Raw genomic sequence first — 12,356 nt, 5'->3', positions numbered from 1 at the left:
TGTGGTTGTTGTTGTTATTGATAGCAGCATTTGTCTGCTCTGTGGACAAAGGGTAGGCTTTCCGATGGTGGTATGAAAACTGCGTTGGCCACACACTGACCATTTTGACCAGATGTCACTTTGTTATGTTTGTAATTTTGGTTACATCACCAACATGGAGACTGAGAGGGGTGACGGGGGCGTGCAGAATTTCTGAGTATTTTCTGGCCAATGGGTAGGTCATATTTCTCAACAGGGGCAGCCTTGCAGGATTGACATGGCTTAACAAGCAGGTCCTTACTTGACCTCTGGCTCACTGCATTCACAGTGGATGATGTCCGATAGCGCCTTGTAAGCCACAGCAAATGTGCTGAACTTACACGTCAACTCAAAAAACAATTCAGCTAGCTCTTACCCTGAACGCCTTCACAGCTTGCCTGTGACCAATTACGTGGAATTGGTGCGAGTTTGGCGGGCGAGCACAGAGTCGAGAACACCAAGTGGTTTATTCATTGTTTTCCGTGAAATGAAACAGCACATGTAGACAAGCAACACTTCAAAGTAAGCAGCCAAGGGTTCGTTTAATGATGCCTTCTGGATTTAGTCACGGCAAAGTCAAACCCCCTAATCGCCTTCCCACCACTCTTTCCAGGAGCTAAGACAAACTTCCTGGAGAAGAAAAAAAACACAAACATTAACTTGCAGGTACAACATTTACAATCTATTACTATCAGTACAGGTCACCCAGTTCTCTTTTTTTATGCTTTCCACACACTTGTGCAGCCTATCGCCTTTCTCCTGCAATCTAAGCCCCCCCCCCCCACCCCCATCCCTTCCCAGCACACCCGTCAGCGAAATTCAGCTCCAGCTCATCTCGTTACGCCCTGGTGAATTGGTGGTGGTGGGGAAAAAAGTGTGCTGTGCGATCACAAAAGACCTCACTGTTCCACTCCGTTCGCCGAACATAATGGACTCCCTTTTCGGATGCGGCAGGGGCTCGCAAGCCTGCTGGTATTGATCAGGTTTTTTTGATAAGCAGAGCCAGCTGAGAATAATAACAGTGATTAAGTCTCGAAGAATGCCCTCCTCCAAAGAACTCACTCCTCAGTATACCTCATTATGTGCCTTTATTTATTTTGTTTATTTATTTACTTTATTTTTTCATAAAAACAAACAAATTGGTGAATCATGCTCATTAGAGTGTTTGGGACTCTTATGGTTAATTAGACTCCAGGTGAGAGCTGTGTAGGCTTTCAATGTGCTATACCCATCACTATGCACAACAGAGGTGATGTGCAAGAATAGTTGCCATGGATACACTGAAATCAGTGCTGAGAAGCAAGGGCGAGACTGCTTGCTAAATGTATGCTTTGTTTGTGTTGACATGTACATGATATATAAGATAAAGATAACGAGCTGGAGCATCTGAAACATCATTTTCAATTTGATAGCAAAAATAGACCCGGCAAGTGTCTGGAATTAAGCAAACATGAAATCCAGGTCACTTCAGACCCACACATTGTTCTTCCTGCTGGCACCAGGGACCTTGACCAGCACTTTCCTCACAGCTTGAGTTTTTAAAGTGTTTGAGAGAGTGGCATTCATCCCAACAGTGCATCTCATCTCTGTCTGTCTCTCCTCAGTCAGCTTTCTTTTTCTTTTAGTGTTTCTTTTTTCATCTAGCTTGTGCTTTGACCACACCGTTTTTATTTATTTATTTTCTGTTACACAAATGTCACATGATGAGGCCTTAAATGTGCAAGATGTAGTTTGTGGTCAATAACCAATAGATCTATAAAACTGAACAAACAAAAAGCCGACACCATTCTCAAACAAAAAAAAGGACACATTGAATTAGAGAAGAATTAAGAATTATATGTTTGTATCATGTCTTGAACTATTTATGTTTTTCCCCCGTAAACAGATGGCACCCTTATGTCCATGAACATGCAGATGTCCTTTACATCTATGGTATAATTAACAATCAAAACAACCATCTTCAGCTAAAAGATAACGTAATCTGGGACACTGCCTTGTCAAGATGCACTGAAATCCAGCAATATACAGACAACATTGCTTTCAAAGATGGGGTCTCCTTCGCCTGTCAACAGTAACTCAAAGAGCCCACCTCCCCGCGGTCAACAACAGGATGACTGTATATTTCCGTTTGTCAATACTCCCTAGGAAAATCCAAAGAAATGTGCAGGACTCAGACAGCTATTCATCACTTCTCATGAATGTATATTAAAAACAGGAATCTTGCTTTTCTCATTTTATAATTATGCCCACCCTACTGCGTGGTGTGAATATGCAAAAATGAGCACAAGCTTTGACATTAGAAAATGACTGATATGTCAAAGAATCTGCCTAAATTGAATGTCTTTTCTTGATTGATAACAGAACCTACAATTTAAAGGACATTGCAAGATTCTCCACATAGTTACAGCTTTTACAGTTACAGTATTTTGACAGAAAATTGACATTCAACAATAAAACAAATATTTTCTTTTTACTTGTCAATTAAATAATTCTACTGTTTAATGTACTCCTAATATCCGTCAATGGAAATCATATGGAAATGAGAGCATTAATGTCAGGTTACAGTCAAGCTTTCAGGTAATATATTTGTAACTGTTATGGCACTTTTAATTAAGGATGATCGCACTAAGACGTGCTTGCATATTAAGAAGTCGATCTAGTTCATGGCACCATGATTTGTGTGCGTGTCTGTCTTTGGCTGGTGAGTGAGTATGTTCAGACCTTGCCATATTGTGGCCTGTTTCTGCATACTGTGCTGTGCTCTACTGTTGACAGTATAGTAAGCACCAGCACATTAATGTACAATGATCAGCACAATATCACACTGTGACAAATGTAGGGGAAGCATTCACATTTTACCAACTGTGCAAAGTACATCGTAGTGAAGGCAGCCAGTGATCAGTGCCACAGAAAAGGTCAATAATAATAGAGATACCAGTGACATTCAAGAAGTGCATGTAGACATAATGTATTATCTTCAACTTTAGCTGTGGTTCGATACATTTTTTCAAAATCTAGCAAAAGGCCTGCAATGATGCTGATTTTCGTGTAGTCACTCACACAGGACTGTTTTGAGCACTGAAAGCTTGAGAAATGTTTCTTCAGAAGATTACTTGTGTGATGTTTTATTTACTGTTGCATTGAGAACATCCACTGCGAAGCCACTGACGAATTCTGTTTAGTATTAATATAATCCATTAGATGATTCATGGCCCATGAATCAAGCGTGCACACATGACACTGCATATGAAATTCAACACTTAACTACCTTGTGGGCTTTAATGAATAACAGATCCTTCCTGGATACACTCGACACAGAATACACTTCTCATCCAGACATGGGGTCTTATTGCGTACTCATATGTGGGGTCATATGAAGATGTTACATCACGTGCCTCAAGAACATACAGTCCTCTCGCCTTTCTCCATCTCTCTCTCTCCTCTCTCCATCTCTCTCTCTCTCTCTCCTCTCTCTCCTCTCTCTCTCTCTCTCTCACTCACTGCCTGACTGACTCACTCACTCACTCATTTTTGCCCTCTACTCTTCTCTCCAGCACTCAGCAGTGCTACTGTGCATTAGTCACTATACCCCTCTATGGATGGACATATTATCAGGAAAACCTAATCCTTTACAGCTATTTGGATGAGGAAAATGAACTGAATATATTACACAAAGGAGACTGGTGGTGTCAATCACAAGCACTGCACATCAGACATCAGGGAGTTATTAACAGACAGTATTACCATCCTCTCTTTTTTATTCTCCCACACAAACACACACACACACACACACACACACAAATCACGAGAGAGTGACAAAGAGAGAGAGGTAATTTGGCCACCAAAGTTTAATGAGTTCCAATTCATTTAGTTCGTTTTCTGAGGTACTGTTGGAATACTATTAACTGACTTGGACCACGTTCTGATAGCAAGTATCAGAAGCAGAGGAACACAAATGAAATGCATGCCTACAATACAGACCGCCAAACCAGTATTAATATCCTGTGGCCATAAATCCTACACATACACAGACATAAGGACATTCTCCCACAAAAACCATATACTTCCTTCCATCTCTATTTTACAAAATATCCGAAGCATGGGTAGGCATTAAGATTAGAGGCATGTGTGTGTGTAGATGCTTGCAAGGACTGAGAGTGGGGGCTGCATCAATGCCATTCCGTGCTGTTGGCAGGCATAAGTGTGTGAGAGTGTATGTGTGAGTGTGTGTGGGCCCCAAACCCCCTTTAATCCTCATCATTAGTAAACATCTGCACTGGATGCAATCCACAGAAAAGCCTGCTCCTGTGGTAATGATGGGACTTTTTGCACTCTGGCCAGATTCTCCCCTGTGAAACGTAACCTCTGTGATTTACAGTGTCACTAGATTACATTTGATTTATTTACCTCCAGAGATGTGGCCTGCATCACTCTCAAAGGAGAATTATGTGCTTTACCATATTTGGGTTTAGCTTTGTTTCCGTGATTTTTTAGGCAAAGACATTGCGATGGCTTACAATGAAGTGCAAACTTAATGAAGGGACATAGCCACCATGAAAGGTACTGAAAATCCTGAAGAAAATCAAGGCCAAAACTAAAAACGGCAATAAGGTGATCCAATATTTCCATTCAGTCTGAGTGATAAGCCAAAATGAGAAATGAGAAAAGAATATTTGGGTTTACATTCAAAACAGGTTGAACGCTATCATGATTAGTGTTTTTGTATGAGGTTTTGAGAATAAATGCTAATTAACTGAATTTTCCATTAGTCTAATCTTCCTGTCTCGCGTCTAGCTTCATAAATGAGGAGGAAGCGGAGCGGAGGAGGTCAGTCAGCGTAACTTATTGATAGAATCCATGTGCGAAATGCTTTTGTGCTCTATTTGCACTAATAAGTAGCTTAAAATGGCCATGAAGTTAAAAGGCAATCAATCTCGGAGTTGCATGGATACCCGTTCATGGTTAAGCCTGCATATTATAGATAGGAAGCATTATAGGAAAATGGCATGATACTTACAGGACAATGCCTTCATGCTTTTTAGTATGTTTTGAGAAAAGCACATTATACACTGCACTTAATGGTTATAATCGCCTGCCCACATTACTTTAAGAGTCATCATACTTCTTGTTTGTAATGCTCACAGGGCCTAATGAGTAAGTAGCATGTGCAGAAGCTTACGAGTCATTACACAATAACGTCTTATTACAGTGTAATGGCGCTCATGAGTGATGTAGCCATGGGCTGACAATCATTCCCTACCCGAAAGGAAGTCTCTGTATAGTCTACTGTGGCAGGAAAGCATGTAGGAACCTTGTATGTTCTCTTCACTCAAACTCTGCAGGCTTCACTGAAGAGCAATCTGGAATGTAATGTTAACGGCCTCAGTGGCCTGTCAAAACCCATCATCCCACAGTATTTAAATGCCATCTAAAATGGCTTAAACCCAGGCTTGGCTGGGTGACCGGTGTGAGAGGATGGTATAAGCCTTTTCAAATATTTTAAAACCCTGCGACTTCTCACTGATAAGGTCAGCAACTAAAAAATAAATAGTCCATGTGCACCTAAATTCACATCACATGTATAGCCATTCTAAATGCACCAGAGTATCATAAGCTATAACGCACCCCATGGCTTACTGGACAGAATTCCTCCCCGAGCTGCCTTTGACGTGTGGTGTGTGCCCCAACATCAAACAACAGAACAAATCCTCCAACAAGAGTCACTCCAGCCCCTGAGCTGGCTGCCATAATGACCCGGGGAGAGTGATCATGACTTGGCACGCCACCAACACTTAGCTGCACTCTCAGTGTTCCTGGTGCATCAGCAAAACTGGCTTAGCCTGGAACATACATGACAACATCCAGGAGTTCACTCTCTATGACATTGTTGTATTCCTGCCACGCACCGCAAAGGACGTTCTAAAAGTCAAATGTGATCGTGTTTTGGGAAGAAATACGTGTTAAGGGTCAGTCACTCATGTGCTTTTGTCCTGTATTCCATTCATGTATTTTGAGATTGAAGAACCTGAAAAACAGAATAGTCTTGTTGAATAGATCAGACAAAGCCTGATTCTAATGCCATGTTTTGATTGCCTGTTTGTCAAACAGGTCTGACCATCAAACTTGTCCCTGAAATAGACACCCTCCCCTCTCAGATATGGGCATTTGTGGCATTGTCTCTTCAAATGTCCCCCACCTCAAAGGCCACTGGATTATCACACGGTCTATTGTACAAACAAGATCCGGGTTGATTAACAATGCTTGATGTCAAAAGCCTCAGACTCAGGTTTGTCTCTCAAGCCATGTTCAATGACACATATCCCACTGATGCTTGTTTCTGTGTGGCTTTTAATTTCAAAAAGTGCTTTTCTGTGTCTGTATGACTTGGTTCAAAAACAGAACCCTGAGGACCAATGGATAGAAATCTTTAAGCAACTTCTCTGCCACCATTTTAAATAGATCGAATGAGAGACTGTGACTACTATGCAGTGGAATATTGCAGGTGAAACAGTAGTATTCAAATGTGCAACGTAGTGAATCATGGTTTGTTTACCATGGGTTATAACTACCTTTCACCTTTCTATTGGCTCTAGTGTTTCAAACATGTGTACTGTAGTCCGTGTAGGCTACACATAAGCCTAAATTTAGCATAAACGTTTTGAAGTGACAATGCAATGTTCGGAGCAAATGCAATCTAATATTCCAACGTAACATCTATTCAGCCACGTAAGAAAGTTATTAATATGTTCGATGTATTATTCCTTTTAACAACCAAGAGGGGGGCGTGTACAAACACTGCTACCACTGAGTCACAGTGAGGCTACCTATCAAGATGTCATCGGAAAGCCTCCACCAATGGGCACAGCCTGTTTTATCACTGTAAAGAACACACGGGCAAAGTACCTCCACTATTCCAAATGACTAGTGTTACTCCGCCAAAGTACTTTTTCTGTACTATTTAATTGTCACAGTAATCGTTTTGTAGGCTACTGACAGTATGTGTACTGACAGTCTTTTGTGTTGTGCTCCATGTATAACCTTCCATTTTAACATAACAAGGCAACTGTTAAAATACTTGGAGCTATTGCAAATATTGTCTTATGAGTGTGTTGCATCTGTACGAGCTTACGGTATGGCTTCCCATCAATCACATGAAAAATGGAAGCTTCCAATTTATGTGAGGACTAACATAATAAAATGTTATTCGAAACATTAGAAAATTCATGAACACATGGAATTTCGCTGGTACTAACTGCATAGAAGACCTCTGTTCAGATCTATTGTTGATTGGCTTTTAGAAACAGCCAATAATGATCCGAGTTCTAGTATGAAACTTGTGACGACAGAGAAAATAGTCCAATCATGTGAGTCTCTGGTTTGTTGACCTCCGAAAACCGTATCACCGCCTCCGCTGTGTCCGTGGCGGAGGACTGCTATATATTGAAGTCAAGCCCCACAAGAAAGGACAGAGTTGTAAAAACTCCCAGGCAGACGGGAGTAAAGTGGCCTGCAGAGACAAAAATCCCTTAATAGTTCGAAACAAGTCGCCAATACGCATTTGACCTTACTGGAACAAAACACATAGTCGAACTTTTTTTTTTCGAAGTGAAAGAATTATTTAGTTAATCTATAATTGACGGTAGTCAGTACATCTTCGAGGTGTTTCCAGAATTCCCGAGACACCTTCTTGAATGTAAGTATTGACATCAATTACATATCGAATCAGATTGTAAGTGCACTGTTATGTGTAAAGTGTCATGTTTGTCAAGTCAACGCCTCAAGAACCCTTTGGCTGATATCATGGTGTCTTTATAGCTTGCTATCTATATGAGAACAGCGATGGCATAGCCTAATGTGTATTTTCTATGCAGCTGGCAAGCCAGGTTTGACAGCCTCTTCTAATCCAACTGCCTCCTATGTCAGCTAACGTCAGAATTAGCAAGCAAGCTATTATTACCCTGTGTTGACCAGTGTAGATTTAAAACAGACCTGCTGCTGTCTTTTCATCCACTTGGCTCAACAACTCAAATGTGCAATCTAGTCAGCTGACAGCGTTAGCGTTAGCTGACGGAGCTAATACGTCAACATATTTCAAGAACTAATCGAGTCTTAATCCACAGAACCATACCAAAATGTGTCTGTAAACATTAAAATCAAGAAACTGTTGATTCCTTTACTCTACAGTTCGTGAGGTAGTCTTGGTTTTTGCTAGACGCTCTTGGATAGCACTGCTGAGGAGCAGAGCCAATTTGTATTCATCTTACGTGAGCTTGCCAGGTTTGCAGTCAGCTAGCTTTGGGCCAGTTAGTAAGAGTTAACGTAAGACAACTAGCTAGATGATGTGGCTAGTGTTGTTAGGCAGGAGTGATCTGTATGTGAAGCATAACAAGTGGAGGAAAATGCGTATGCGACGGAGTCCTTTGCCATAAGTACTCCCCATATGAGATGCTTGCACCTATCAAAATAGTCAGAGTGATCCGGTTATCTTGCAAATTGTATCATGGGGGCTTCGATTATTTGTATTTAACACGAGAGTGTACATGAAGGCAAGGAGGCTTCGTGTCTGGACTAGTCTGGCGTCTATGTGTATGGCTTGAAGTCATCTTCAGGTCATCTCGCAAACCTAAGCTGAGTCATTTCGTCATAAACTAATTACAGATAGGTTGGCTAATTGCGTCCTGGCCAACGTAGAACGCCGACTATTGGTCGCAGCCTAGAAGGGAAAGGAGATAATCTATTGCGCAATATATATTGTGTGTCGCAGTGTGTTTAAATGCTCTACATTTCCATCGAGGCGTTTTCCGTGGAGAAGTTTGTGACGAGTGTTGAATGCAGATTATGCAACCGTTTTAATCTTCTGTTGTCATACAGTTTAAAAACCAAACAGAATGTAGTTTCGTTAACCATAGCATGGTAACGTTAGACGGCAGCGTCTCATTCCTGCAACAGTTCTACACAATATGTTTCTTCTAAGGACATAAAGACTTAGACTAGTGTTTATTTTGGCAAGAGCATTAACATTTTCGTTTATTGTGTCACGTCGAAGGGACGGCGACATGGGAATACTGTACAATACCGTTTCACTTAGCGTCTCATGTAGCCTATGCATGCCTCCTACGTTTAGGTCAGATACATCCTTATTTTTAGCCTATCCTATTGGTTTTACAAACCCATGTAACCTTCCACTTACTCTTTTAATGTACTAGCCTTACTTTAATGCACATTGTACCAGCTGGTGTTTTTGTCTGCTGGGATGTCTTAAGGCTGTTATCCTTAGTGCAAAAAAAAGCCAAGCCATGCATTTGGACCTTTACATAATTTTGAATATCTTGCTTCTCCTTTCCTCCATTTAAGGATCAAGAAGACTTACCCCTGTGGGACAGACATTTTCACGGTCACCAGCACTTGTCACTCCTCCCCGCCCCACTCAAAGTTTCTCTGCTCAGCCCTAACTTGCCACCCGCTGCCTTGGAGCTTTCACACTCTGCCAGAACAACTCTACTAGGAAGAACCGCGCACCCATACGCAACCGTGAAGCAGTTATGCAGCTTGAAATCCAAGTAGCCCTCAACTTTATCATATCCTACCTGTACAACAAACTGCCCCGGCGCCGCGTGAATATCTTTGGCGAGGAACTCGAGAGGCAGCTGAAGAAGAAGTATGAGGGACACTGGTACCCAGACAAGCCATACAAAGGCTCAGGATTCAGGTGCATCCACATCGGGGAGAAGGTAGACCCTGTGGTGGAGCAGGCGGCCAAAGAGAGTGGGTTGGACATTGACGACGTGCGGAATAACCTGCCGCAGGACCTGAGCGTTTGGATCGACCCGTTCGAGGTGTCCTACCAGATCGGCGAGAAGGGCCCCGTCAAGGTCCTCTATGTGGATGACAACACTGAGAACGGTTCCGAGCTGGACAGGGAAATCAAGAACAGCTTTAACCCTGAGGCTCAGGTCTTCATGCCCATCAGCGACCCGGTGGGCGGTAGTGTCGGCGGCGGCTCGTCTGAGTCCAGCTCGCCCTCGCCACCCTTCGGCCAGTCCTCGGCTGCGGTCAGCCCCTCCTTTTTGCCGCGCTCCACCATACCGCTCACCTTCACCACAGCCACTTTCGCCGCCACCAAGTTCGGCTCCACCAAGATGAAGAACAGTGGGCGTGGTGGTGGCGCTAGCAATGGCAACAGCAACGGTAATGGCGGTAAGGTGGCCCGCACCTCCCCCACCAACCTGGGCCTGAATGTGAACAACCTGCTGAAGCAGAAAGCCATGTCCACCTCCATGCACTCACTCTACAGTCTGGGGCTGGGCACCCAGCAGCAGCAGCAGCAACAGCAACAGCAGCAGAAAGCCTCTGCACTGTCCCCTAATGCTAAGGAGTTTGTGTTCCCCAACCTTCAGGGCCCGGGCAGTGCAGGAGGAGCGTTTGGAGGTGACAACCCCCTCAATCTCAGCCCTCTCCAGTACAATAATGCCTTCGATATGTTCGCAGCCTACGGGAGCCTCAACGACAAGTCCCTCATGGATGGCCTAAACTTCAGTTTGAGCAACATGCAGTATTCTAACCAGCAATTCCAGCCAGTCATGGCTAACTAATAAATGAAGGTGTATTTATGAATGAATGTTGGCAAAAGAGTGAAGGAAAAGAAACAAATATACAGAATGACGCACATTAGAAATGAACTTATGGGAGAAATCAAATTCTATATATATAAAGATATATTAAAAAAGAAGAGAACTATGGACATCAACCACAAGGTCCTGTTAGTCACTGGGAAGAGCATGTGCCCAAGGGTGTTTATCTTCTCCGCCCCCTTGAGTTAGTCCTTACAAAAAGCTTGTGCAAACGGGTGCAAGCTTGGTTACTTACGCATCGACACGCATCATTGTTATTGTTTTCCTTTTCTCTTTTTTTTGCCAACCAAGCACAAAATAATTTTTGTACTACGTTTAAAGAAAATAACTCTAAAACAAAGAAAAAAAAAATAGGAAGTTCAAGATCTTACAATGTTTTGAAGATGGTAAGACTTGACCTTATTTGTAAGAAAAAAACTGAAAAAAAATTGGCACTAATAAATATTATGGGGTTACCTGGTCTGTTTTCTAATTGTATAATTTAATTGAGTACAAAGTTTGTAAAATATCAGAGTATATATTGTTTCTACGACATGGTATTGCATTTATATCTTTTTACTACTCCAGTGATCTGTGATGGCTGCTGCAGCTTTATGTTGTTATTTGTTTTTTAATGAAAATTGTTCAAGAAAATCATCTTTTAGATCAGATATTCTAAAGATTGTGTACAGAATATTCCTTAGTGTTGGAATTAAAGGATAGGAATATTTGCTTTTTTGAAACATAAGAGTTGTATTTTCTGTTAAGAGTTTAAAGGACTTTTATGTTTATATATAAATATGAGCTGGTATTTATATATAAATATAAATTAATTAATTTTGTACCTACATTGTGCAATACTTGATAAAAATACAGTATAACAAAAGTATTTTGAGTCAGTGTCTTACATGTCAAGAGGGACTGAAATAGTTTATATTGTTAAGTTTGTATTAAAATGCTTAAAATATATGCTTGTCTTTATTTTTTTTAATTTCATATTTGCACCCTGGCCTTTTTCAATAAAATAAACTTCCGTCAAAGCATATCCCTCTAATGTCTTTTTTGAGTTACTCAAATTCTATGTATCATAATGGGTCGGAAACGTAAATTATAGAAACGAGAACCAGGCTAAGCATCCCTTAACAACTCTACTGTGAGAAATCTGATGTTATAGCTGGTTGAGCTGAATGGTCTTGTCTTCATGTGGAGTGTCTTGTTTGAATGTGTTCGATCTAAGGTGTTGAGTAGACTTCTCAATCAGTATTACTCACATTTTGTTTTGAACTACTCACCTTGGTCCCCTTTAACAGAGACCACATGTAGCTTTCTTTAGGGGTTGGCCAAAGCTTTGAAAGTCGATCATGTGAGCATAAGTCTGTACTGCTCTTAACACCAATTGTGTGCATCACACTAAAGCCAAGTCTGTTGAATGCATAAGTGGGAGGATGTTATTGCAATTTCTTTACGTCACAGTTGATCTGCTTATGGCATATATTTGCCAGAATGTAATTAACACGGGGTGTTTTATATGGCTGATCCCTCTTGAATGGCCGAGCTTTTAGTTTAAGGTCTTGTGGCTCAGCTGGCTACTGTATCAGGCGGCCATGGCTGTGTTTCAGGGTTCGTGCCCCCAGCTGATGTGTGTCATCTCGTCCCCAGCCTTCATTATAGCACAGCACTGACTTCTGTGGCATGTCACTGTTCAATGGCGGCACAAGCGATCACGGA

The 12,356-nt window shown here is 41.7% G+C and overlaps 1 protein-coding gene across 1 annotated transcript; it reads left to right on the top strand.

The window, feature by feature from the left end:
• The first annotated feature begins 7,497 nt into the window (after positions 1-7,497).
• Positions 7,498-11,671, top strand: tob1b (transducer of ERBB2, 1b). Its single transcript, XM_080834784.1, has 2 exons — positions 7,498-7,711; positions 9,373-11,671. The coding sequence occupies exon 2, from the start codon at positions 9,561-9,563 to the stop codon at positions 10,608-10,610; it is 1,050 nt and encodes a 349-aa protein (XP_080690910.1). The 5' UTR covers positions 7,498-7,711; positions 9,373-9,560; the 3' UTR covers positions 10,611-11,671.
• The last annotated feature ends 685 nt before the right edge of the window (positions 11,672-12,356 follow it).

This window comes from Sprattus sprattus (genome assembly GCF_963457725.1).
Source record: "Sprattus sprattus genome assembly, chromosome: 3".
In the NCBI taxonomy this organism is placed as follows: domain Eukaryota; kingdom Metazoa; phylum Chordata; class Actinopteri; order Clupeiformes; family Clupeidae; genus Sprattus; species Sprattus sprattus.
Note: the sequence above shows the minus strand (reverse complement) of the source record. Positions and strands in the feature narration are given on the sequence as shown.